This window comes from Neovison vison, chromosome 7 (genome assembly GCF_020171115.1).
Source record: "Neovison vison isolate M4711 chromosome 7, ASM_NN_V1, whole genome shotgun sequence".
Lineage (NCBI taxonomy): Eukaryota > Metazoa > Chordata > Mammalia > Carnivora > Mustelidae > Neogale > Neogale vison.
This window is the reverse complement of record NC_058097.1, coordinates 107,309,164-107,335,362: the sequence shown is the minus strand read 5'-3', so window position 1 is coordinate 107,335,362 and position 26,199 is coordinate 107,309,164. Positions and strand designations below refer to the sequence as shown.

At 46.3% G+C, this 26,199-nt stretch overlaps 1 protein-coding gene across 5 annotated transcripts in view; it reads right to left on the bottom strand.

Annotated features, from left to right (window-relative positions):
* The window catches only part of CEP164 (centrosomal protein 164), a 67,598-nt gene extending 41,793 nt beyond the window's left edge, over positions 1-25,805 (bottom strand). For 4 of the 5 annotated variants that reach the window (XM_044257915.1, XM_044257917.1, XM_044257919.1 and 1 more), the window contains exons 1-4: positions 20,033-20,139; positions 14,693-14,795; positions 10,091-10,202; positions 1,773-1,977 (exon numbers count right to left, since the gene is read on the bottom strand). In XM_044257915.1, the coding sequence (XP_044113850.1) occupies positions 1,773-1,977; positions 10,091-10,202; positions 14,693-14,774 (399 nt within the window). In that variant the 5' untranslated portion in view covers positions 14,775-14,795; positions 20,033-20,139. Of the gene's footprint in view, positions 1-1,772; positions 1,978-10,090; positions 10,203-14,692; positions 14,796-20,032; positions 20,140-25,781 lie in introns of those variants that run through there. The other variant, XM_044257916.1, reaches the window with a different exon arrangement.
* Positions 25,806-26,199: the final 394 nt, after the last annotated feature.

The window sequence follows — 26,199 nt, the reverse complement described above, 5'->3', positions numbered from 1 at the left end:
GCTCTCAGTTCCGGGACTGGTGAATTTCATGAAATCCACCCGACTTACCAAAGACCACCAGAAATTGTCTAAGAAGGGAGAGAAGGGAAACATGGCCAGCGAGCTGAGCCCTGGGAATTCCATCTAGGTCATCCAGCAGAGATGCAAACTGGTACTGCTCAAGAGAGGTCCACACCAGAGACTCTTCGGTCTCGAAGAGACCCTAAAAGACAGACCTCATCCTGCAAACATTCACACTAAACTCCAGCCGGCCTATGCACACACACCGCCAGAGAGCCCAAGCCACCTGAGCCCAGGTCACCCACCTGGCTCAGGCCTGCCCTCTGCACAAACCCAGGTCTGAGGCACTGTCCTGAGCCCTGAGATCCAGACTGGCAGCCCAGGGCTATCCAATCGTCCTCAGCTCCTGAAACCACAAAGGAATCCTTTTTAACAGGGAGCTCCAAGCACTTACTCACATACCCAGAACTCTGTCACCCAACCCTCTGCCCCTGAACGCTCGCCTCATTCCCTCTCTCTCCTTTAGCCATCCCAGAGCCTGCCCAGACACTGAAGTAGTCCTGGGCTAATGAAAAGCCCATTATCCATCTTAGGCCTTTCAAACATGTAACATCAGAAAATTCAACTGATGTGGACGTTACCCAGCCTCTTTTCTCCATCTGGAGGGATGGGCTTGCTATCTTATTTCTTGGGATCATGAGTAGCAGTACATGGGGAAAAGGATGTTTAGAGGTTGGAAATGTTGAAAGAGACAAATTCACCAGCCACCATCCAGTGGCAGAACTGATGCCTTGGGGAAGGGAGGAAATTAGTTAGTTAGCTGGAGGAAATCTTCACTGAGAAGCAAGCACTAAGCACTGTGGGAAACAGACTACAAACAGAAAGCTGGACAAATGAGAGGGTTGAAAAGATAGTGTCAGTGTTCCCCCACCCCCACTCCGGCTGGCCTGGGCTCCTATGGGGCCTCCCTCTCCTCACGGTGCCCCACCTGCCCCACACCTGGATGAAGGACTTCCTGGACCACCAGAGCACTCTGGGCGAGCCTGGGCCTTACATCGGGATGGCCCAGTCTTAGTTTCTTTACCTATAAATTCAGGGCCATAACTCTGTCTCTAGAGTTCAGACACACTGGAGGAACAAATGAAACAAAATAAGGGCAAAGAGCGCTTTCAACTCCGAGTTAAAAAAAACAAAGCTACCCGAGACCAAGATGATCACGCTGCCATCAAATGTCAATTATGCACCGCTAACAGCCAACACCGGCAACAAAGACAATCCACAGGAGCGGATAAAGCCCAGAGCTTTCCTCGCTGGATTTGGAAGGCACTAGCGTCCTGACAATTGAATTAGGGCTACATCTGACATCTAGGAATTTGCACCACCCTGGGAAGACCTGGCTCTGACGGGGCAGGGAGGACACTCCACTCTGGTTCTCCATCAACTGTCCCCCATCCCTGACTCTGAACAGGGACAAACGACACCACTTCCCTGACCACCACAGAGCTTGGCAGAGTGCTCTCGCTCCCTAATCCCCCCACACAGCATGTGCTTCCCAAGGGGGATAAAAGGAATTGTTCAGAGGCAGTAAGAACTTCCAAAAGCTAAAAGGAAAATTTTCCAAGAGACAGGCAGATCAGAGGTGATATCCTATGAAGAAATTGCTGTATTATTGGTGCTGTTCTTAACTTCCCAGCTGGAAAGGCCTAGAGGCTCCCAACATTCCCTTAGGTCTCAGCCCTGGCGTCTCTGGGAACTGGCAGCCACGGACTCACCAGCAGACTTTTGGGGTTCTCTTTGTCCTTCTTATCTTTCTTTTCTTTTTTCTTTTTCTTGTCTTTCTTCTTAATGGCTCCAGGGGCTGACAGCTTCCCCCGCTCTTGGATCACCAAGTTCCGATAGTGCTCGTCACACGGATGAGCCCACGTGGACTGCCCATTGGCAAAGTTGAAATAGTAAATATCACCTGTGATGTCCTGGCTGTGGACAGCAGAGATCAGAAATTAGTCTCTGCTCAGGCCCAAAGCTACTTAGGGGAAAAAAGAAAGAGAAGAAAAGTGGCCGGAAGATGGAGAAGGAAGAATGGCGTGAGAGGAGCAGAAGGAGAAAGAAGAGGACAAGAGGACACAGGGAGGATTAACACAGAACGGAAGGGTACCGTGTGGCTAAGACAGGACTTAACTAGGAACAAAGGACTGGGATGCCTAAGGACTTCTCTAGAAGAAGATATATAATCATCGGGGTTCCTGGGAATTCATGCTGGACTTGGTTTTAGATGGTAAGTACTTGGTTTTATAAACTTTCATAAACTTTCGTAAACTTGGTTTTAGATGGTAAGTACAGACGCCACGGGATCCTGGAGATAAATTCAAGGGTCAACCTTGTTTACTATTTTTATAAACGGCATAAGGAAGAAAGAGCCATTCCGAAAGCTCTGGTTTTGCAGAAGACTCTGAACTCATAAGAGGTGACAATCCAAGTCAGTGGGGATCAACAATAGAAGAAGATAATGTAGGGACACCTGGGTGGAACAATAGGTTGAACGTCCGACTCTTGATAGGGGCTCAGGTCTCGATCACAGGGTCATGGAGCCTGCTTAATATTCTCTCTCTCCCTCTGCCCCCCCCCAGGTTCTCTCTTTTTCCTCTCTCTTTCCCTCTAAAAAAAAAATAAAAAGAAGAAAAACAACATAAAAGGTGCATTTCAAGAATCTGTGTTTTGACATAGACAAGCCCAAAATAAGCCATTCGTTACATTCACTGTTGTCAACAATCCATTGGGACAGCTATTGGAAAAACAAAGAACAAACCACACATTCACAATAGCAATATAAAAAGACACAATACCCAGGACTAAATTCAAAGTGTGCAAAATCTTTATAAAGCTTTACCAAAAAAATCAGGAAAAAGGAAAAAAAGAAAAAGCACTTGGAGAGACAGTCCCTGCTACTGAATAGAAAGACTTGAGTCTGGGGGCGCCCGGCTGGCTCAGTTGGCAGAACACATGATTCTTGATCTTGGGGTTGTGAGTTCAAGCCCCACACTGGGTGTCGCAACTACATTTAAAAAAAAAAAATAAAAAAGACTCACGCCTATAAACATGCTGATAATCCTCAAATTAATGTATAAATTCAATACAATCCCAGTAGAATCCCAAGCAGGCTCCTTATAAAACTCGACAAGCTCAATCGCGATTCTTTTTTTTTTAATTTTTTATTTTTTATGAACATATAATATATTTTTCTCCCCAGGGGTACAGGTCTATGAATCGCCAAGTTTACACACTTCACAGCACTCCCTCAGTTGCGATTCTAATAGAAGAGAAAACATGCTGAAATAAGCAGGGAAAATATCAGGAAGGAAAGATAAGAAGCTAACACGGCAGAGAAGCCGCACGACACCGTGGCCGTCAGGGAGCGTGAGCTGCCACTTCAGGCCCAGCAGCACAGCTGCTGCCAAACAAGCAGGGACGAGCAGGAGTGGGCGAGGAGGTGGGGACACCAGACCCTTGCACACTGTTGGTGGGGATGGAAAGGGGTGCAGCCACCATGAGAAACAGTGTGGTGGTTCCCTAAAAATTAAAACCAAAACTCCCATATGACCCAGTAATTCCGCCCAAAAACACTGAAAGTGGGGATTCAAGCAGACTTTTGTACACCATGTTCACAGCAGCATTATTCATAATAGCAGAAGGGTGCAAGCACCCCAAAGGCCCACCAACAGACAAACGAATGAACAAGATGTAGCACAGACATACCCTAGAATTTTATTCCACCTTGAAGAGGAAGGAGGTACCGACACAGGCTACCACACGGATGAAGCCCGCAGATGTGATGCTAAGTAAAATAAGCCAGACACAAAAGGACCAATACTGTGGGTCCACTGATGCCATCTAGAACAGGTTAATAAGCAGAGACAGAAAGTAGATCAGAGGTTGCCCACAGCTGGCAGGTGGAAAGAGTGGGCACAGACTTTCAGTTTAGGAAGCTGAAAAAGTTCTGGAACTGGGTGGTGGTAATGCTTACACAACACTGTGAATGTGCTTCGTGCCACTCAACTGTCTACCTAAAAATGGTTAAAACGGGACATTTTATGTTATGTATGTTTTACCAGAAAAAAAAAATTATAAAAAATGTATGATCTCAGTGTGATAAAAGAAAGAGTAAAGACATTAAAAAACAGGAGAATGGAAGAAAATAACAGAAACAGTAGTAGAAGATTCATACACAGAAAAATCAGTTTCACCTTCTCCAAAATAAAAAGATAAGCAACCCAGCAGACAAAACTGGCAAAGGGTATAAAGAAGCAAACGGCCAACAGAGGGCCAGTTCCACTCAACGTACAATTTGAGAAATGCAAATTCAAATGGACAGGTATAATTTCCTGCCCTTGGAGTGACAATTTTTTTTACTGACCATTTCTGGGGGGTTGACAATGTTATAATTGATAATATTTTTAAATGAACCACATGTGCTATTATTGGAGGGATTGCTAAACTGTAATGGAAAGTATTTGGCATTAACTAATGATATTTAAATTCGGCATATCTTTAAACACGTTGATTCAAAATCTAGAAATCTAAAATCAAATCACATCTAAAATCAAATTCTAGAAATTTCTTCTCAAGACACACATACAAGGGGCGCCTGGGTGGCTCAGTGGGTTAAGCCGCTGCCTTCGGCTCAGGTCATGATCTCAGGGTCCTGGGATCAAGTCCCGAATCGGGCTCTCTGCTCAGCAGGGAGCCTGCTTCCTCCTGCCTCTCTGCCTGCTTGTGATCTCTCTCTGTCAAATAAATAAATAAAAATCTTTAAAAAAAAAAAAGACACACATACAAAATCTCAGGCAATGTGCTTAACCAAACTGAAGGAAACATCTGACCTCTCCTCACCTGGGGCCAAATTCTCAGAGGCCAGAAAAAGAAAGAACACATGAAGCCTGATTAGTATGAGAAGTAACAGGTCAATAGTCTGGTGTCTGACCTAGACAGAGACCTTTCAAACCTGGGTTTTAATGCCAACTGACAGACACAAAAGATGACCTTAGGCTTTCAGGAATCTGGAAACCAGGAATGAGACCCTTGCATATGGCTGGGCCCCTTAAGGCTTCTTGCTCCCTGAGTAGAAAAATATAGTGCAGCAAGGAAACATATCACCTAATCCAGGTCTAGGCAGGCAAAATCAAATTTCATTAAAAATTAAACCCCAAGACACATGTAGACATAGAGTCCAAACTGTGGTAAGGAAATCCCAAATCAGAAAATTAATGTAAAAATTTAGTCCTAAACCCACTGAAAAATCCTCGGCATAAGCTATCATAAAGCCACTCAACAACCTAGGAATAAAACACAGAAAATACTCTATAGAAGATGGAGTCCAGGGGTGCCTGGGTGGCTCAGTGGGTTTAGCCTCTGCCTTCGGCTCGGGTCATGAGCTCAGGGTCCTGGGATCGAGCCCCGCGTCGGGCTCTCTGCTCAGTGGAGAGCCTGCTTCCCCCTCTCTCTCTGCCTGCCTCTCTGCCTACTTGTGATCTCTGTCTGTTAAATAAACTCTTTAAAAAAAAAAAGAAGATGGAGTCCAAAAGTCCCAATACTTAATTAACAAACCCCATGGGAGAGATAGTTCATGGTGAAGGGGAATCAGAGCCAGCGAAGACAAGCATTAGCACACAAGGACACTTGGCATGGTAGAATCATCAAAAGAAAACTAAAATTAACTACAACTAAAATTACTGTAGAGATAAAAAGAGTAGAAGCCATAATGAAAGAACAGAACTCTAAAGAAAAAAAAAAAGACACTGAAAAAACATAACAGAACTTGTAAGAATTGGTAAAATCATTAAATTAGGGGAGGAAAGGGGGATGAAGAGACAGGACTCCTCAAAGAAAGAAAGCATCCAAATCCTGAACTTGGGAAATAGAAATAAATACACACTTGATACACTGCAGTAAAAATATAGAACACCAAAGATAAAAATAAAATTATAAAAATAACCAGAGGGGGGAAAGATTTACTACCCACTAAAGAACAACAAATGAGACCAAGAAAATATGTCTTATTAAGGAAAACCGTAAGTCAGAAGATAATGGTACATAATATTGGCCAAGGCTGTTCAAATTCAAGAGACAATTCTGTACTCAATTAAACTGTTTCAGAGTGAGACCAGACAAAAGTGCCTAGGGACACAGGAAGACATAAACACATCTAGATGCTTGACAGAAAGAATATTTATAGAACCCTATATTGAAAAATGAGAGACTACATTCTTACTGAAAACACCTAGAACATTTACACAAACAGAACCACTTACTGAGCCAGAAAAGAGGTCCTGACTTGTAACAAAAAAATGAATAAATAAAATTGGAAATCAATAATAAAAAAAAATACCCAAACTCTATCTACCTCATCCCCTTCAAACTGTTATTTTAGAATAAAGATACTTAACAACATTTTAGAAAATCAAATCCAATAATATATGATCACGACCAGGTGGAGTTTATCCCAGGAATGTAAGGTCAGTTTAATATTTGAAAATTAATCAATATCATTGACCATATTAAGACTAAAACAGAAAAAAAAAAAAAACCCACGATCCTATCAATAGATACAGAAAAAACATTTGGTAAAAACCTATATGTGGGGTGCCTGGGTGGCTCAGTGGGTTAAGCCGCTGCCTTCGGCTCAGGTCATGATCCCAGGGTCCTGGAATCGAGCCCCGCATCGGGCTCTCTGCTCAGCCGGGAGCCTGCTTCCTTCTCTCTCTCTCTGCCTGCCTCTCTGCCTGCTTGTGATCTCTCTCTGCCAAATAAATAAATAAAATCTTTAAAAAAAAAAACCTATATGCTTTTTGACTTAGACTCTGAGCAAGCCAGGAATATAGGGAACTTCTTCACCTTGACAAAGGGCATTTAAAAAAACTACAGCTAACACCAGACTCAATCCCTTAAGATCAGGAACAAAGCAAAAATATCCATTGTCACCACTTCTATTATTGGCAGCTCTAGTCAGTACAGTAAGGAAAGAAATAAAAATAAAAGGCATCAGATTGGAAAGGAAGAAGTAAAAATGTCTTTGGCACGAAGACGATGATCACATATATAGGAAATCCTATGTAATCTACAAAACTATTAGAAATGACATACGTGGGGCACCTGGGTGGCTCAGTCAGTTGAGTATCAGACTCTTGATTTCGGATCAGGTCATGATCTTGGGGTCATGAGACTGAGCCCCCCACCTCATCCCCTGCTTTGGGCTCCATGCTCAGAGGGTAGTCTGCTCTCTTCCTCTCCCTCCCTCCTACTCCCCCAGCTCACTGAGTGCCCAAGAGCACACAAACTTCTCTCTCAAATAAATAAATCTATTAAAAAAAAGAACTGACACATGAGTTTACAAGGTTGCCAGCTACAAGATCAATATACAAAAACTAATTTTATTTCTATATAAAAATAATGGGAAATTGAAATTTTAATATATACCATTTACAGAAATATCAAAAATACACACTACTCAGGAATAAATTTAACAAAATATGGGCAAGACACGTACACTAAAAACCATGAAACATTTCTTAAAGAACCACCTAAATAAACAGAGACGAGCCCTGCTCAGGGGTTAAAAGACTCCATGTAATTTTAGAGGTCAGTTCTCCCTAAATTGATTTATAGATTCGGTGCAATGCCAATCAAAATCTTAATAGGATTTTCTTTTTCTTGTAGAAAATGACAAGCTGATTCTAAAATTCATATGGAAATGCAGAGGACCTACAATAATTACAACTTGGAAAACGGTGAACAAAGCTAAAGGATTTACCCTAAATGACCTCAAGACTTATAATAAAGCTACAGTAATCAAGATAGTACATACAGTATCGGTGTTAAGGTAGACAAACAGATCAATGGAAGAGAGCAGAGAAGCCAGAAGCAGACCCACACATAGGGTTAATTTGCAAAAAAAATAAAATAAAATCGAAACACCCTTCAGTACAAGAGTGGTTAAATAAATCAGGATTTTTAAAAATTAGGGCACATCTCTACGTGCAAAAGTGCTCAGGTCATGATCCCAGCGTCCTGGGATCGAGTCCCACATCGGGCTCCTTGCTCGGCGGGGAGCCTGCTTCTCCCTCTGCCTCTGCCTGCCTGTCTGCCTGTGCTCGCTCTCTCTCCCTCTCTCTCTGACAAATAAATAAATAAAATCTTTAAAAAAAAAAAAAATCTTTAAAAAATTTTAGAAAAAAATCTTTAAAAAATTAAAAAAAAAAAAAAAGGCTAAGGTGGGCCACACATTGACAAGAGAACAGCAACAATGTATATTGCACACACTTAGTGTAACAAACAAAACCATGTGCGTCCTGTGGGGTGTGTTTTCAAGGCCAGGAAGGAAGTCACCAATTAACAGTAGTTACTCTTGGAACTGACAGGGTAGAAGATGGCACGCGCAGATAAATTTTAATGACTTACAGTGTTTTAAAAATTGCAGGAAGAGTTCATGCTCCCTTCCAGGCTGAGGGAGCGCCGGCCACCACGAGCAGGACAGTGAAGGCAGCGGGCACAAGGGCGCCCGGCTGACCCACAACCGACGACGGTGTCTTCCCTTCCACCCTCCGCTTTCCTTTTTACAAACACGGCTGCCATTTATTTATTAGGTATGTGTGCATTAAGGTATTACTATACTGATTATACTTCTCGTGTGGTTTTTCATTCAAAAATGGATCCAAAAGCAAAACAGCACATGTACCAAAAAACATAAAAACAAAAACAGAGAAGATAGAGATTAAAGGATGAGGCAAATGTCCAGGCCCCCAGGGCAGATAAGTCAGGTAAGCACCCGACTCTTGGTCACGATCAAGATCATGATCTCCTGGGATCAAGCTCCCGCATCAGGCTCTGCCCTGGGCGTGGAATCTGCTTGAAGATTCTCTCCCTCTACCCCTCCCCCCATGTGTACTCTCTAAAATAAACGAACAAATCTGTGAAAAAAATAGACAAGGCAAATGTGGGTATCAGGGTGGATACTGGCAACAAAACAGAAACCACTTCCTACGAACTTATCCTACAAACCCAACTATGTGTCCTCGGCACCTGGAATACCGTGTACAGCACGGACGGACTTCTTATGAGAAAGATGAAACTGGAGGAGATCCAAAAAGACGCAGCTAAAAAGATCAAGAGAACGCGGAGCCCGCCACCTAAGGAGAAGCTAAAAGGATTACGTATGATTCTTCAGCAGGGATGGGTAAGGCCACAGATGCAGTCATTTTGAAGCTTGGCCAACACACTGAATGGGATGGGTATGAGCAGAGTAATTACACTGTGCCCACAAAACCGTGCCAGACCGGCAGAACAGAGGACCCCAGAAGACAACTGGGGCACTAGCTGGGGAAAAGCATAGGCAAGTGGCACACTCCAGAAGGAAGTAAACTTAGCACACACTTGCAGAGGCAAGGCAGTGTGCACTGCACCAATGACAGGAAGAACAGAGCAGGAGGGCAGAAGAGAGAATAGGTGTCACCGTCCCCCAAGAGTGGGGCAGGATGCAGTCCTCAGACGGCAACAGCCTGGCAACAGCTGCCAAGACCCTGTGAGCCTCCTCACCATCAACCTGGTTCCCTGACCCAAGCTGAGTGGGTCCACTCACCACCATTCAGAGAGCTCAGAGCCAAACTGAAAATAGGAACGAATCCACAACTCAAAGTCAGAGACAGGTTGCCAAGGGAGACAGAATCCCCTCCAGGCTGTGGGGCCCCACCACAGCCCTCCTTAGCACCGGATCCACTGTGGACATGCTGACCGGGTCTCAGTATTGTCACTCTCCATGGCAGTCTGCAAAGAATAGCAATGACACCTCCCCAGCGTGTGGGAAACAGACGCTGCCCTTGCGAGACCCGACCCAAGGCAGCCGCTCCTGGGACCCTGGACCAAGCAGGCCGGTGTAAGCTCAGACCCAAGGCATCAGGTGGCGCAGCAGGGGGACAGCCCACTGCCATTCCCAGCTCTGTGCAGGACAGGCTTCGAAAGGTGGCATATGCAAGCTCACCTCTGGGGCCAGCTCCCTCTGCCTGGGAGGCCAAGCCGGTGGGCCGCATGCATGCCAACTTACCAGGGCTTCCACTCCACAGGCAGCGGGGCCACAATGCCCTCCCTCGCCAGCCACATCAGTTCCGGCTCTTTAACGGGGTCGATACCAATCTGTCTGGCGAACTCGAGAATTTCTGCAAGAAGAGGCAAGAGAATGAGAAAGGAAGAAAGTTGGGGATGTGGAAAGGAGAAAAAAAATCATAGGTGTGCAACAGTGTACCTTGGGCAATAATAAGAAATATACCTATTGGCTCCCAGTTCCTGTTACTATTTGACTTTGGACCCAAGTTCCTGACTAGAGCTCCGAAAGCCCCGGGAACTTCCAAAGCATCTTTTCTACCAATGAGGTGATTCTGGGCAGGCTCCTGGATGGGGGACGGTCACTAGAGAGACCAAGCCATGTTTAGAAGCTTGGGCCTTGGGGCACCTGGCTGGCTCAGCTGGTAAACCATGCAACTCTTGATCTCAGGGTGGTGAATTCGAGCCCCATGCTAGTGTAGAGATTACTTAATTAAAAATCTGGAAAAAAAGGGGGGGCTACCTGGGAGGCTCAGTCAGTTAAGCATCTGCCTTGGGCTCAGGTCATGATCCACAGGGTCCTGGGCTCGAGCCCCATGTCAGCCCTGATAAGCAGGGAACCGACTTCCCCCTACGCGCCTCTCCCAGGCTCCTGTGCACACACGCCCTCTCTCTCTAAAACAAATAAATAACATCTTAAAAAAAGAAAAAAAAAAGAAGCTTGGAACTTTCAGCCTCACCCCCATTCCCCAGAGAGGGACTCGAAAAAAAGTTAATGATCAATCATGACTTGGTGAAGAAGCTTCTGTAAAGATCCCTAAACTGCGGGGCTCAGAGAGCTGCGGTGGTTGGTGAGCACCATCATGTGCCGGGGGAACCTGCGTCCCAGGTCTACAGAGACAGAAGCTCCTGCACTGGGACCCCCTTGGACCTCAAGCTATGGATCTCCGCATCTGGCTATCCATCTGTATCCTTTAAGAGATCCTTTATTATATAATAAACTGGAAAATATATGTTTTAAGTGTTTCCCTGAGTTCTGTGGCCTGTTCTAGCAAATTATCAAACCCGAAGAGGGGGACATGGGACTCTGGTGTCTCGCTTGTTGGTCAGAAGTACCAGGCACAGCCTGGGACTTGCTACAGCAAGTCTGAAGTAAGGGCAGTCTTGTGGGACTGAGCCCTTAGCCTGTGGGATCAGACGCTCTCTCCGGGGACACAGTGTCAGGGCTGAACTGAACTGTAGGACATACAGCTGGTGTTAGGAAATCCCCAGACATCTAGTGCTAGTGTGAGAGTAAAGGAAAAGCAGAGTCTCTTCCTAGACAACTTTTTTCTACTTCACCTTTACTCTCTAAATTTTCCTAAGTGAGCAAGTGTTATGTCTCTAACTATAAACAATAAACTTACATAATTTCATATTTTTTTAAGATTTTATTTACTTATTTAACAGAGAGAGATCACAAGTAGGCAGAGAGCAGAGAGAGAGCAGGAAGCAGGCTCCCTGCTGAGCAGAGAGCCCAATGTGGGGCTCGATCCCAGGACCCTGGGATCATGACCTGAGCCGAAGGCAGAGGCTTTAACCCACTGAGCCACCCAGGCGCCCCTAATTTCATGTTCTTAAATGATAAATGGTACACCTGAACCAAGGCATGCTACTGTCATACTCCAGGAATGTCATCTGAAGCCAGGGACGACAAAGGCAAAACGGTAAGACCAAGACCATCAGTGTGGCAGGGACCTGGGGAAGAAGCGCACCAGCCACAGCCAGAGCCATCCTGAATGAGGGCAGCCTTACCGAGACACAAGCTCTCCCAAGATTTCCAAAAGCTTGCTGCCAAAGTGCTCGTCACTCAATCAACTAGCATGAACGCAACTAGAGAAGACTAAGCCCCCGGAGGACCTTACCGACCCACGAACAGAGTCTAAACCACGGGGCAGGTGTCTGAATGGAGATCTGCACCGTGTGCCCAGGAGCAGAGACAGAGCAGTGACTTCTGCTCAGGGTCCTGGGACATCTGAGCTGAGAAACGGGGACGATACTTGAACAGCCTTGTTCTCCACTCAACCCTCTCACCCATGACGGCAGTTTCTTTTCCAATTTTACTATATATTATAGACTCTGAGACTTGCGTTATACTCTTGTGGGAAGCATTTAGAAAGCTCTTTCACCAGAGACCTAGAGGAACTGGGGAGATATATATATACATATACATACTAAGAGCTAGCTCACACCAACAGGGAAAAAGACAGATGATAACCACTGGAATGTCACCAGAGCCCCGAGGAATAATGAAATAAACACATCGATGCTTCAGCTGCTAAGAGCCCAGGCCAGAAAAGCATCACCAGTTTGGGTCATCTCAGGGGGAATGGGGAGGATGACACACCTGGGGACCAGGGAAGAAAAAGCACTTTTTCAAAGGACCAGCTGGAATTTGGCTAGCCAGGGACCAACTTATTCATAGAGCTCACAAATAGTTTTTGAGTGCTTCCTGTGTGCTGTGAATAAGAGAATCAGTCCCTGTCCTTATGGAGAAGAAACCACCAGTAAAGAAGTGAACAGACAACTGCACAAAGAATTACAGCTTCTGATAAAGGAAATGAAGGAAGTAAATGAGGTACGAGAGAGAGAACATCAAGGTGGAAGGGGCACTCCTTTGCAAAGGGTCAAGAAACCTCTCAGAATGGAACACAAATGAAACCTAGAGGAGACCAGGGAGCTGGCCGTGCAGAGCGCTGAGGAAAGAGCACTCAGGTGCAAAAGGCCTGTGGCAAGTGGTGGTTTGGCCCTTCTGGGGACTGTCAGAAACGTCATGAGACTGGCAGAGTGGGAAAGAGAGAACGGCATTGGGTGACCCCAGCCAGGTGGCAGGCTGGGTCATGCAGAATCCCGCACACCCCACTAAGGGTGCTCTGCTAAACAGAATAGATTATTACTAAAAGCAGAGTCCTGCTATGATCTGCTTTACAATGTTAGAACACTCTGGTGCAAGCAGGAGCATAAACAGGAAGGCGGTGGCTTTCGTGAGGACACCTGGCTGCGGGTCCCGGCTGTACCGCTCAGCAGACCTGTGCCTTGAGGGAAGTTGGTTTACATTCCTGTGCCCCATTTCCTCATCTGTAAAGTGGGAATGGTAACAGTACCTAACTCATGGAGCTGTTGCAAGGGTTGAAAAGAAGTACATGTGGGGCACCTGGCTGACTCCATTGGAAGAGCATGCAACTCCTGATCTCAGAGCTGTGAGTTCAAGCCCCACATAGGGTACAGAGATCACATAAATAAGTTAAAAAAAAAAAATTTTTTTTTAAAGAGTAAAGGAGATACATGTAAAGTTCTTAGCACAGAAACCAGTACAGGGGAGCACTCAGTAAATTCTGTTATTTCTGCTGTTTAAAAACAAGGGGCGCCTGGGTGACTCAGTCGTTAAGCATCTGCCTTCCACTCAGGTCATGATCCCAGAGTCCTGGGATCGAGCCCTGCACGGGGCTCCCTGCTCAGTGGGAAGCCTGCTTCTCTCTCTCCCACTCCCCCTGCTTGTGTTCCCTCTCTCACTGTGTCCATCTCTGTCAAATAAATACATAAAATCTTTTTTTTTTTTTTTTAAAGGGCTTTAGGGGGCACCTGGGTGGTTCAGGGGGTTAAGGCCTCTGCCTTCGGCTCAGGTCATGATCCCAGTGTCCTGGGATTGAGCCCCACATCGGGCTCTCTGCTTGGCATGGAGCCTGCTTCCTCCTCTCTCTGCCTGCTTCTGCCTGCTTGTGATTTCTGTCTGTCAAATAAATAAAATCTTTAAAAAAAATAAAAGACTTTAGTTTTCATCTTAAGAAATTGGGTTGCCTCCTGGCTTTAGGACACACTGTATTTAAGGTATTCCCTACTATATTTTTTATTCTCAAGATGGACTCCTTTTTTTTTTTTTTAAATATTCATTCATTCATTCATTCATTCATTTGAAAGTTTTATTTTTAAGAAACCTCTACACCCAACATAGGGGTCAAATTCACAACCCTGAGATTGGGTCACATGCTCTACGGACTGTGTCAGCCAGGCGCCCCTATTATTTTCATTTTAAAATTAATCATTGGTCAGGGGCACCTGGGTGGCTCAGTCAGTCAAGCGTCTGCCTCAGGCTCAGGTCATGATCCCAGGGTCCTGGGATTGAGCCCCACATCGGGCTCCTTGTTCAGTGGGGAGTCTGCTTCTCCCTCTCTCCCTTGCTCATTCTCTCTCTCTCTCTCTAATAAATAAACAAAAATAAATTAAATTAATCACTGATCCAACCCAGTCAGCAAACCTTTTGTGTAAAGAGCTAGACAGTAAGTATTTTAGGCTTTGTGCATGACAGGGCTCCTGTCACAACCCCTCAGCACTGCCCCTGTACCATGAAAAGCAGCCACAGACAATACATAAGCAAAAGCATGGCTATTTTCTAATAAAACTTTATTTACAAGAAGGCAACAGGCCAGGTCAGGTCCACGGACTATAGTTTTCCCTGATCTAACCAAATACACGGATTGGCCCTACACACACAGCACGCTTCGTATTAGAAGGACAGAGCTCAATCCGAGATCATCCCTGCCCTCGAACTGCACCCCCGGCCTCTTACCTTGCTCACTGGGGATGTAGGTCTCATCATAATCTTCCTCTAGAACCAGCTGGTCTCCTATGCGGATGGGTCTTTCCGCCATGACTGGTCTGGGCTCGAACACCTGCGGTCCCAAACACCCGCGCCCAAAGAGAAAATCAGTGACCCAGCTTAAAAGGGGAAAAACTGGAGCTGGGTCAGACCAGACCATGCACACCAGCTTAGCCAGGAATTTTCCAACTCCAGGGACAGTGAAGGGTGGGACAAACAGCTCAAAACCCAGGCCTTCTAGGCTTTGCACCTGGGAAAGTTCCCTGAGACACACCTCCCAAAGGCTTGCTGAACACGTGGTGAGTCACAAAAGATCTGGAAACCCAGCCTTCTCGAGAGTTTGACTTCATATGCCGCCCTCCCCCAACACAGGAGAAATAATTCACAGTATAGGCCCCCCAGCTAGAAAACCCTAGTAAAACACCAGAGGAACTAGCAGCACCCCTCACCCCATATACCAACGTATCCCAGGGCAGTCCCACAGTCTCAGCACACAACCCTATTTGCCTTCAACCATGTCCTCAGGGAGCTGAGGATCTAGTGGCAGTGGCAAACCCAACTTTAATGCTAGAAGGCAGAAGGGGAGTAAAACCATACAGCTCTGGAAATACTAGGAGAGAAGGAACATTCCCGCTGAAGGGAGGATCGTAGACTTTGTCAAGGCGCTGGGGACGAAGGGCGGTCAAGAGTGGCCTGAGTGGAGAGAGGTGTTCTAGGCAATGGGACATCAGGTGCAGACAAGCTGTTCTGGAGTGCTGGACCCCAGCGGGCATGGCAGGGGCTGGGGCCGAAAGCCAGGTCACGGAGGAGAGCCGTGTAGACCATGCGGAAGAGCCTCGCCTCTCCCCTGTGGCAAAGGGAGCTGCTGAGGGCTTTGGTGAAAGAAAGTGGCACAGAGTGGCCTTTTTCTAGGTTGAGAATGTTGGCAGGAGTGGCCCGGCAGGACCGGAGGAATGAGACTGGTGGAAAACCACTGAGGAGGCCTTAAACGAGGGCAGAAGCAGAGAGAAGGCAGAAGGGGCAGAGGCTGTGATGGCAGGCTTCATAGGACCAGGAAGGAGGACAGTTGGGGGAAAGGAGTCTGACTTGAAACCAAGGTTTGTAGCTCCAGGGATGGACCAGTGTCAAACTGTTCAACTGACGAGCTGTCACCGTTCTAGAATTGCTCCTCCCTTCCAATCCCTCCTCCTGTAACTACTGAGAACCCCAGGTCACAACTCTCCCCTCAGGCAGCTCCCACACCGAAGCTCCCCAGGATGCAGAGACAAGTCACCCTGGACAGGGGCTGCCATGTACGGCACTGCTGGGAGGGCTGTCACCGCCCTGATGTGACTGACACGAGCCTAGAGCAGCCCCTTCAGAAGCTGTCACTGCTCCACCCGGAGCAGCAAGCACAACACAGCTGTCTTCTAGCAGGGGAAGTGAGCAGAAAGACCCTGTCATCCAAAAGAAGGTCAGGAGTGCTCATGGCCTTTTCTGGTAGCTCAGAATCTGTCCCAGGACCCCCAGAGAGGGACCCATGACGAACAGCACAGGACAGAGGAAAGACTGTTGCTGTGGTCCCCTCCATACCCTGAGAGTTGACAACCAGCCAAGGAACGGATCTTGCCTCGGGACTCACGAGAGATGGCTCCCTCTTTCAGCACACCGGTGCCAAGAAAGTCAGGCTCTGCCCCCTCTCACTTCCAAGCAATAACTTCGTGCCTCAGGAAGACAGGCTAATGGAAGAAGCGTTCTCCTCTGCGGTGCATCAACCCAAGTGGGGATCTGCTTCCTACCCGAAGATCCCATAACACCCTGCCGAAGTAATGTTCCCTCCACACACAGCAAAGGTAAGTAGAGTCACTGACTCTGGAAAAGCAGAGCAGAAAGGTACCAGGAACCAGATGTAGCTAAAGGAGCCACGGGAATCTTTGAGTTAGGAAGAAGAGGGAAAGGATCCCCGGGGACATCAGGCTAGCCATCATTTGATCCAACAGGGCAGTGATCTTTTTTTTTTTTTTTTAAGATTTTATTTATTTGACAGAGAGAGAGATCACAAGTAAGCAGAGAGGCAAGCAGAGAGAGAGAGAGGGAAACAGGCTCCCCGCTGAGCAGAAAGCCCAACGCAGGGATCCTGGGGGATTCAGGACCCCCAGATCATGACCCAAGCCAAAGGCATCGGCTTAACCCACTGAGCCACCCAGGTGCCCGAGGGCAGTGATCTCTTACAAGGCACTTTATCAACCACCTCAAAGCAACTGAGAAATCTCACGTGTGAGAAATGTCACCTATCCCTAGACACATCCCATCTCGGGAAAGCAGGCGGCAGGTAAAATCTTGTTGCCGCAGAATGCCTGATTAGCTATATTGAAAAGGTCAGGAAGAACCCAGAAAATCTAAATTCACGGATCACTCCAATATCAAACAAATTTTTCCATCAGAATAAAATCAAGATGTGGGTGGGCTATATTCTCCCTCCTTTCTTTGCTTTGCCTGGCTTAAGAAAGGATGTGGGTAAGGGCAGGACCAAAAGAACAGGAACTGTAGGAACGAGGAAGGTGGTGGGAAGAGAAATCCTATGTCTTTAATGACTACTAGATGTCATTTCCTCATTCGAGAAATATTTATTGAACACCTACTAAGTTTACTTCTTGCTGGCACTAGAGACGTGATGAGGGGTAAAAACACCTGCAAGCTAACAGAGCAGATTTACACACACATATGCATAATCAGAGTTCCCTGGGTATGGATTCCTTCCACTCTGCTGGAACAATTACAGAGAAAGTACAGCCGAGAAAAGCAGGCTTACTGAAGAAGGCATTGGGGAGAAGGCAGGAGATGTGAGAAGTGATTATGTAGTGGTAACTGAGGGCAGGTCTGGGAACATTCTTGGCTCTGAACCCCAGCTCTGCCATTTACCAGCAGAGCAAGCTGCCTCAATTTTCTCATCTGCAAAATAGAGATAACAAGGTCTATCCCAGAGGGCGTTGAGAATCGAATTATTCAATACATGGGCGGGGGCGGGGGGGGAGGGGTAACGCCTGGGTGGCTCAATCAGTTAGGCCTCTGACTCTTGATTTCTGCTCAGGTCATGAGATGGAGCCCCATGTCTGGCTCCACACTCAGCACAAAGTCTGCTTGAGACTCTCTGTCTCCCTCTGCCCCTCCTCCTGCTCCTGCTCACTCTTGCATGAATGCCCTCTCTAAAAAATACAAACCTTTAAAAAATTAAATAAAAATAAACTATTCAATACACATAAAATACTTAAAACATAGTAAGATCTCAATAAATGAGTTGTTCTTACTATTACATATCTGAAAGGCCTATTCTACCTTGTTCCAGAGGACAGATCGAGTACCAGGGAATGTAAGTGAAGGCCTTTCTGACATTCAATGACCACTTACTGAACACCGACCATGGGCTGGCACTGTGCTACCTGTTAGGGCTACAAGCCTGATTACATGAGGTCCTGAACTCCAGCTGAGCCTAGCTGAGAAGCCAAACACATAAAGACGTGGTTGTAGAACGTGGGAGGCATGTTAAATAGCAGGAGGTACAACGAGAAACCAAGGTAAGGACAACTAACCTTATTCTGGAAGATCAGGGAAAGCATCAGAGTAGAGGACCAATGAGAGGACTCCAAGAATCAGCAGGAGCTCACCAGGATATGGGAAGAGAAGGCAGAAGAAACAGCATGCACAAAGGCACAGAGGCAGGAAGAACACAGTGGGCGCAGAGAATTCATTTTGACAACAAAAGTTTATATTCACTGAATAATTCCTATGTTCCAAGAACGGTACTAATACTATATATACCTCATCTCACCCTGTCCTCTCCAAGGGGTAGAAAATATTTTTCCCATTTTTCAAATAAGGAAAGTGAGGCTCGGCAAGGTTAAAGAAAAAAAGAACAACTTCCCAAGGCTTCACAGATAGCAAAGGGCACAGCCTAACAGACATGCCACCCCCATGTCTGAACTCAAAGCCTGAGCTCTTCACTACTCCGACACGGCCAGCACGCAAGGGACAATGAATGGGTGGAGTGGCAGGAGAGAGATCTACAGTGGAAGGCCCAGAGCACACTACAAAGGGCTTGGAAGGATTTGGGTTGAATCCTGTATGTGAGGAGGAGCCAGTACAGGATTTCACAAAGGAGACAGGCATGATGAGATCTGCAGTTTAGCAAGATATTCTGACAGCTGTCTAAGAACTAATTTCAGGAGGGCAAGAACAGAAGCAGAGCGGCCACTTAGGAAGCTTTCCTGATAACACAGGCAAGAAATTATGAACTAAGCCAGTGGCTGTAAGAATTGAAAGGAAGGACCAGATGCCTACGGTATGAGGCTGCAGAATCACAGGACCTGAAGTCTGCAGCAAGCGAGGGATGGGGAGGAGGGAAATCAGGGCACTTAGACTAGCGTGGGATTATCTGTTCACTTCTATGCCTTGCCCAATAGCCCCACCTAGCCTACTCCCTAGAATAGAGGAAATGCCCAGCAAATGTTTGCTGCGTATATCCTAAGACTGAATTCCGGGTGCAGACCTGGCTGAGTGAACAGTGCAGTCCTTCACGGACAGAGGAACTACAGGAGGAGGCGCAGACCTGGGGGGGCCAGGAGGGCTGGGAAGGGACGCAGCTGGAGACGATCGGTAAGCAGGTCTGAGCTCAGGAAACAGGTGTGGCTGGGGCTCACGCTAGTTAAACAGACGGTCACTGAACTGCGGGCGAAATCACCCAAACCCAGACGCGGCCTGTGGTGAGCAGAAAAGCCAGGCCTGCAAAGACGGCTGAGTTAGGAGGCCCGGGAGCGAGGAGTCGTGGAAGCCAAATGAGGGCTGCGATTCCAGGTGGAGGAGATAGATTTTTTTAATCAGTGCAAGGAACGGAAGGGGGAAACAAATCTCCAAAACTTCCCGACTTCCCCAGCTGGCCCAAAGACGGCAGAAGGCCCAGAAGGTCGGGCTAGCCCTGGATTCGGGCGCGGGGAAAGCCTCCCCACGAAAGTATTCGAGCGCGGTTCGGAGGCCGGGCCTCACTCTCCATGCACGGGACAAGTAAACGGGCGCCCAGCAAGCTCACACGCTGTCACTCGCGCTCCGGCTCGCCGCTCGCTCCCCGCCGGGACCCCAGCCCAGCCCAGAGACCCCTCCAACACTCGGAGAGATTCTGGATGGATGCACCCTAGTGCGGCCGCTCCTTCCCAACCTCTCTCCCCAGTTCCCGCCCACACTCGTGCTCCTCCCGCCGGCGGGCACACGAGTGTGCCCCAACTCTCCCGCTTCCCTCCTTCCCCCGCCACCCGACCCCTTCCTTGAGGAGGTCCTCACCTGCCCCCCTCCCCGGGAGGCCCTGGGCCAACGCTCCCGGCTCTGCGCAGCTTCCCCAGCACCACCCCGGCTCCCCGCTTCCAGGGACGCCGGGGTGTTGCCCTGCAGCGGCCAACAACCACTTCCGGAAAGGCACCGACTTAGCAACAGAGAGTCCCGCCTCTCCACGGAGCCAATAGGTCGCTGCACGAGAGCGGTGGCACTGGATTGGTTAGAGGTCCCGTCGGGTCTCGGAGGACTTTTGCACGTTTTCCCATTGCACGATGGGAGATGTAGTTCAAGATCGTTAATGAGGGGGCCGCAAGGGGTCCTAGGAAAGCTCCGAATTCGATTAGGAGGGGAATTTCTTCCCGGGGCAGGAAAGGGTCATTCATAGTATTTATGGTAACGTGAATTAACTAAAGAAATCTATTCGTAATCATTTTTTAAGTAGTGGATTAATATCAGGTGAAGAAGACACTGATCATCAGTAACCCATTGAGTCTTTAATAAACAAAAGAAATACGAATGTAAGGTAAGGGGAGACCACCTCCCCCAACCCCGCAGAAGATGCTTCCCTGGGCTCTGATGAAATCAGTGAGCACCTGATCAGGACTTGAGAGCTGTGTTTTCCCGGTGTTTACCTTTGACCCAGAGCCCAGGGCTGTTGAATGTCTGCAACATTGGGGATGATAACATCACTCATAACGATTTCAAAGAGTCTGTTTCAGAAGAAAAAGGTGACAAGCGTACCTGGCTAGCTCAGTGGCCCGGGGGGTGGGGGGATGGGGGGTGGCTGTGGCTCTTGATCCTGGAGTCCTGAGTTGGGGCCACACGCTGGGTGTCGGGATGACTTAAATAAATGTTTAAGAAGAAAGTGACACAATGTGTAGCCCCCTCCACAGGCTCAGTCTGGCAGAAGGATTGCTATTCATATAATCCCAAAGAGCTTAATCTGGCTCAGGTGGAGGGCAGATCTTTTTTGTCCTCAACCTCCTTCTAACAAAGAAGTTAAGAGGGTAATTACACCAATGGAAAACTGCAGGGCAGAAAAGTGAACTTCCCAGTTGGAGAGAATGAAGCACCTAGAGCAGATCCTGACAGGTTCTGTTGTGGATCTGACTCCTACCAACTCCTACCGGTTCCTGAAATCACCCGGCCCTGAGCCCAGAATGCGGAACTCAGGTTGTTGTCCCGGTAGATCCCAAGCAAGACATCCCGGATGTATTTCTCTTGTTTAACTTCAGCCTTTTGTGCGACAGCTCTGCCCATACTTCTTTATTCTGCTTTCAGATGACAAATCATTGCCCCCCACCCCCCACACACAGAAAGTCTCCCTGAGCAGCAAGAGGGACAGATTGGGATGGGTCTCTGAGGGCTTACCTGCTCATCCACCACAGACCCTACACAAACCAGGATCCAAAAAAACCATTGGTAGATTTGGTCTCTGTGTCCCAGAACTTATAATCAATTCAGTTGACTTTAACTGCCGTCAAAATTCTTAACTTTTATTCCATAGTTTTGGTCCCTTCCCATCTCATGGGGAGAGCTAATAAAGTCAGGGTCACCAGGGGATTAATGGGATTACCCCACACAGATAAACAATTTACATTTTATCAGCTTCCCCTGTAGGTTTGTTCTTCAAAATGCAAACCAATTTATAAAATGCCCTTAGGCAAACATAATTAAGAAAAGCAAATCTTGGGGGGGGATAACAAAAATGACACACCAATTGAGAAGCCAGTAATATATGCAATGAGTGAGCAAGAGAGATTGAGAATTTCATCCTTTGTAGGTTAGCTTCTGCACTCAAAGATGTGGGAAGAAGAAAATGAAATCCCAAAATTTATGCCATACCCACGAAGTCAGAATTTTCACCGTTACAACTTTTTCTTCTCTTTTCATACTATTTACTGGTAATATACAGACAATCACCCACATAAGAAAGAAAAACACCTGGGGGCGCCTGGGTGGCTCAGTGGGTTAAGCTGCTGCCTTCAGCTCAGGTCATGATCTCAGGGTCCTGGAATTGAGCCCCGCGTCGGGCTCTCTGCTCCGTAGGGAACCTGCTTTCTCCCCTCTCTCTCTCTGCCTGCCTCTCTGCCTACTTGTGATTTCTCTCTGTCAAATAAATAAAATCTTTAAAAAAAAAAAAAAGAAAGAAAGAAAGAAAGAAAAACACCTGTTAACCCTACGATTTTTTAGGTATATAAAATTATGAAATGTTCCCTCTCTTCTTCAATCCACCATATTTAAAATTGCAAACTGCCCTTCTACCTCCCTTCTCTGCTTTATTTTCCCCCATAGTGTATATCACCATCTGAAATACTGTATATTTTATTTTATTTTTCTTACTACCTGTCTCCCTATGGAAGATGTAAAGTGCATGAAGACAGGAATTTTGTCCATTTTATTTATTGCTGTATCCATGGTGCCTAAACGGAACTTAGCATGTAGTAGGTTCTCAATACACACTTGCTGAATGAATAAATAAGCCAACTGAAGGAAGGAATTTCACACTTCAGAAGAAATCACTGTTGACATTTTGGTTTCTGTCTTCCAGACTTTTTAATGTTTATGCAAATGTATATTTATATGCATGCATATATATGCACACGTGCATCCTTTTTAAGTTTTGCAGAAATGAGATCTTAACATACATATTGTTCTACAATGTGCTTTTTTCACTTGACATCTTTCAAGGAGAGTTCATAAGGAGTTACTCCATTCTTTATAATGGTGAAGTAGGATTCCATCAAGTGACTGTCTCCTTCCCCTACTGGTAATCATTCATTTTGTTTCCAAAGTTTCGGCATTACGTACATGCTGAATTCATTGTATTAATTGGATAGGATCTTAGAAGTGACATTGCTCAGAGAATTTACTTATTTTTTTAAGATTTTATTTATTTATTTGAGAGACAGAGATCACAAGTAGGCAGAGAGGCAGGCAGAGAGAGAGGAGGAAGCAGGCTCCCCGCTGCGCAGAGAGCCTGATGCGGGGCTTGATCCCCGGACCCTGAGATCATGACCTGAGCCGAAGGCAGAGGCTTTAAGCCACTGAGCCACCCAGGGGCCCCAAAGAGTTTACATTTTTAATAGACATTGCCAAATTTCTCTCTAAAAACGGAATAATTTTAGTCCAACCAAGCCTTTCACCAACACCAAAAATGTCCAATGTGAAAGGCAATAAATAAATAAGTAAATGGTGATGGTATCTAAATATTATTGTGACTGCATTCTTTCACTGTTAATGAAGCTGAACTTTTCCCCCACGTGTTTATTAGCCATTTGAACTTCTTCTATTAATTATCAATTCACATTCTTATTCATTTTTCTACCAGGTTGGTTGGGGATTTTATCGACTTGTAGATGATCTTTGTATAGTATAGACATTAACCCTTTGCTGTTTATTATGTGACAAATTTCTCCTAGTCTGTGACTTATCTTTAACTTTGTAAATGTCATTTTTCATTTGGTAAATGTCATAGTGATAGTAAAGCCAATAGCTAAATTGTAAAGCATTTACAAAATGCCAGACACCATTCTAAGTGCTTTATATGGATTACCTCATTTAAATCTGCTATTACAAGGTAGCTACTACTGTTATCCCCATTTTAAAAATTGAGACCTACAAAGGATAAGGAACTAGGCTGGAGTCTCCCGTGTTCTAAGTGACAGACACTTGGAATACTAGAAGTGATTCTACAGAAGTTTTAAAAATTCAAGTAGTCAAACCTGTCCTTTAAAAACAACAACAACAAGGGACACCTGGGTGGCTCAGTTGGTTAAGCAGCTGCCTTCGGCTCAGGTCATGATCCCAGCGTTCCCTGGGATCGAGTCCCACATCGGGCTCCTTGCTCAGCAGGGAGCCTGCTTCTCCCTCTGCCTCTGCCTGCCTCTCTGTCTGCCTGTGCTCGCTCTCTCTCCCTCTCTCTGACAAATAAATAAAATCTTTAAAAAAAAAAAAACAAAAAACAAAACAAAACTCGTTTTGTTAGAGAGCTCCTCTTTAACATAAGATTATTAAATGTTTCTCTATTTTTTCTGTAGTTTTATTTTTCACGTTCCCCTTCGTGATCAACCCTTCGATCGACCTGAAGGTGATTTTTACATGAGATAGAGAGTTCGTTTTCTTTCCTTCCAAATGGATAGCCAGTTGTCCCAAAAACAGTTATTGAAAGATGTATTGATTTCCTTTTGATATGAATGTCATCTCTTTTTGGTACGATCTAAGTAATTTTCATTTTTTATTTTATTTTTCTGTTTTCTTTTCTTTTTTATATAATACTCAGTGCCCTTCACCACATGCCCTCCTTAATGTCCATCACCCAGTTACCCCCAGCCCCCCACCCCTCTCCCACCCAGCAACCCTGTTTGTTTCCTATATTAAGAGTCTCTTAGGGGTACCTGGGTGGCTCAGTGAGTTAAACACCTGCCTTTGCCTCAGGTCACAATCCCAGTCTCCTGGGATGGAGCCCAGCGTCAGGCTTCCTGCTCATGGGGAGCCTGTTTCTCTTTCTCCCTCTACCTGCCACCCCCCTGCTTGTGCTCTCTCTAATAAAGAAAAAAAATCTTAAGGGGTGCCTGGGTGGCTCAGTGGGTTAAAGCCTCTGCCTTCGGCTCAGGTCATGATCCCAGAGTCCTGGGATCGAGCCTCTCATCGGGCTCTCTGCTTGGCCAGGAGCCTGCTTCCCCCTCTCTCTCTGCCTACTTGTGATCCCTGCCTCTTTGCCTACTTGTGATCTCTGTCTGTCAAATAAATAAATAAAATCTTTTTTTAAAAAATCTTAAAAAAAAAAGAAGAGTCTCTGATTTTGTCTTGTTTTATTTTTCCTCTCTTCCCCAATGATCCTCTGTTTTATTTCTTAAATACCACATAAGTGAGATCATATGATAATGGTCTTTCCCTTTGACTTATTTTGCTTAGCATAATACCCTCTAGTTCCATCCACATCGTTGCAAATAGCAAGATTTCATTTTTTTGATAGCTGAGTAGTAGCAATATCATCTTTATCATATACAGAATTTCCACGCATACATTGATCTATTGATTTTTTTAACTGATTTGCATTTTTAAACGTGTTTCAAATCACCTTGTTGGTTAGGATTTTCTACTCATACCTGTAAGTGAGCATTCCTTGCTTTCTGACATATGTTTTAATTGCTCTGTGCATTTATTAGCTAATAATACAAACACCCTACACAGATTCGCAAGAGATACTGCAGGGGAAAACATGACTTAGAAGGACTGACAGTATCGTAGGGTCTTGGTGGATGCATTCCTGGGGGGAGTGGACCCCTAATTCCTGGTGGAGAGGGTCTCATTCCTGGAGGGGGTCTTCCTATTGGCATCCTTTGAGCACAGGGAACCCAAGTGGTGGGCCTGTGGGTGGTCATATGCCAAGTGGAGGGGCCACGTGCCTGGGGGAGTGTTCTTCGGCCCTCAGAAGTGGGTGGGGTCCCCCATCTAGATGGGCATTGAGATGGGGCTCCAGCACTGCTGGTAGGAGCAACAACGGCACAGCTGCTCTAGAACCTCTTCCCTGAGGCCCCCCCAACCCCTCAAACAGGGCCTGCTAATCCAACAGAAGCCTGGGGAATTGCAACACCAGCCGGCACTCCTCTGCCAGCTGCCCTGCTAACCCCAGGGCCTCCTGCAGCTCCAACAAGTGGTACCCAAGCAATACCAGCATCTTTGGGGGGCAGTCCTCCCACAGTCATGGAAACCAAGTTCTCCCCCTGTAGCCCCACCTTGACCCCAAACTCACCTTTCTTCATGGTCTGGCTGCTTCAGACTCTTGGGCTTGATCTTCCTGAATTCATCACAATCACAGAGGATCAAGCTCACATGCTTGGCAAAAGCCTTAAAGGTGTCAATGAATGTGCCAATGGCTCAGTCGGTAGACTTGTGTCTCCGGATCTTGGGGTTGTAAGTTTGAGCCCCATGTTGGCTGTAGAGAGTATTTAAAACATAAAATCTTGCCAAAGAAGATTTGGCCATCTTGCAGGATACCTCTCATTCTATAGTCACTGTGCTGCAGCATCTCACTGTTCTTTCCCACAGTCACGGTTGCTGCTCCACCAAATCCAAGGTCTGCAGCAAGGTTTCAGGATCCTTAGGACCTGCAGGAAGGTTCCAGATGAAGGTGTCATGCAGGTTCTCTTACAAACAGTGCAAACGTGGGG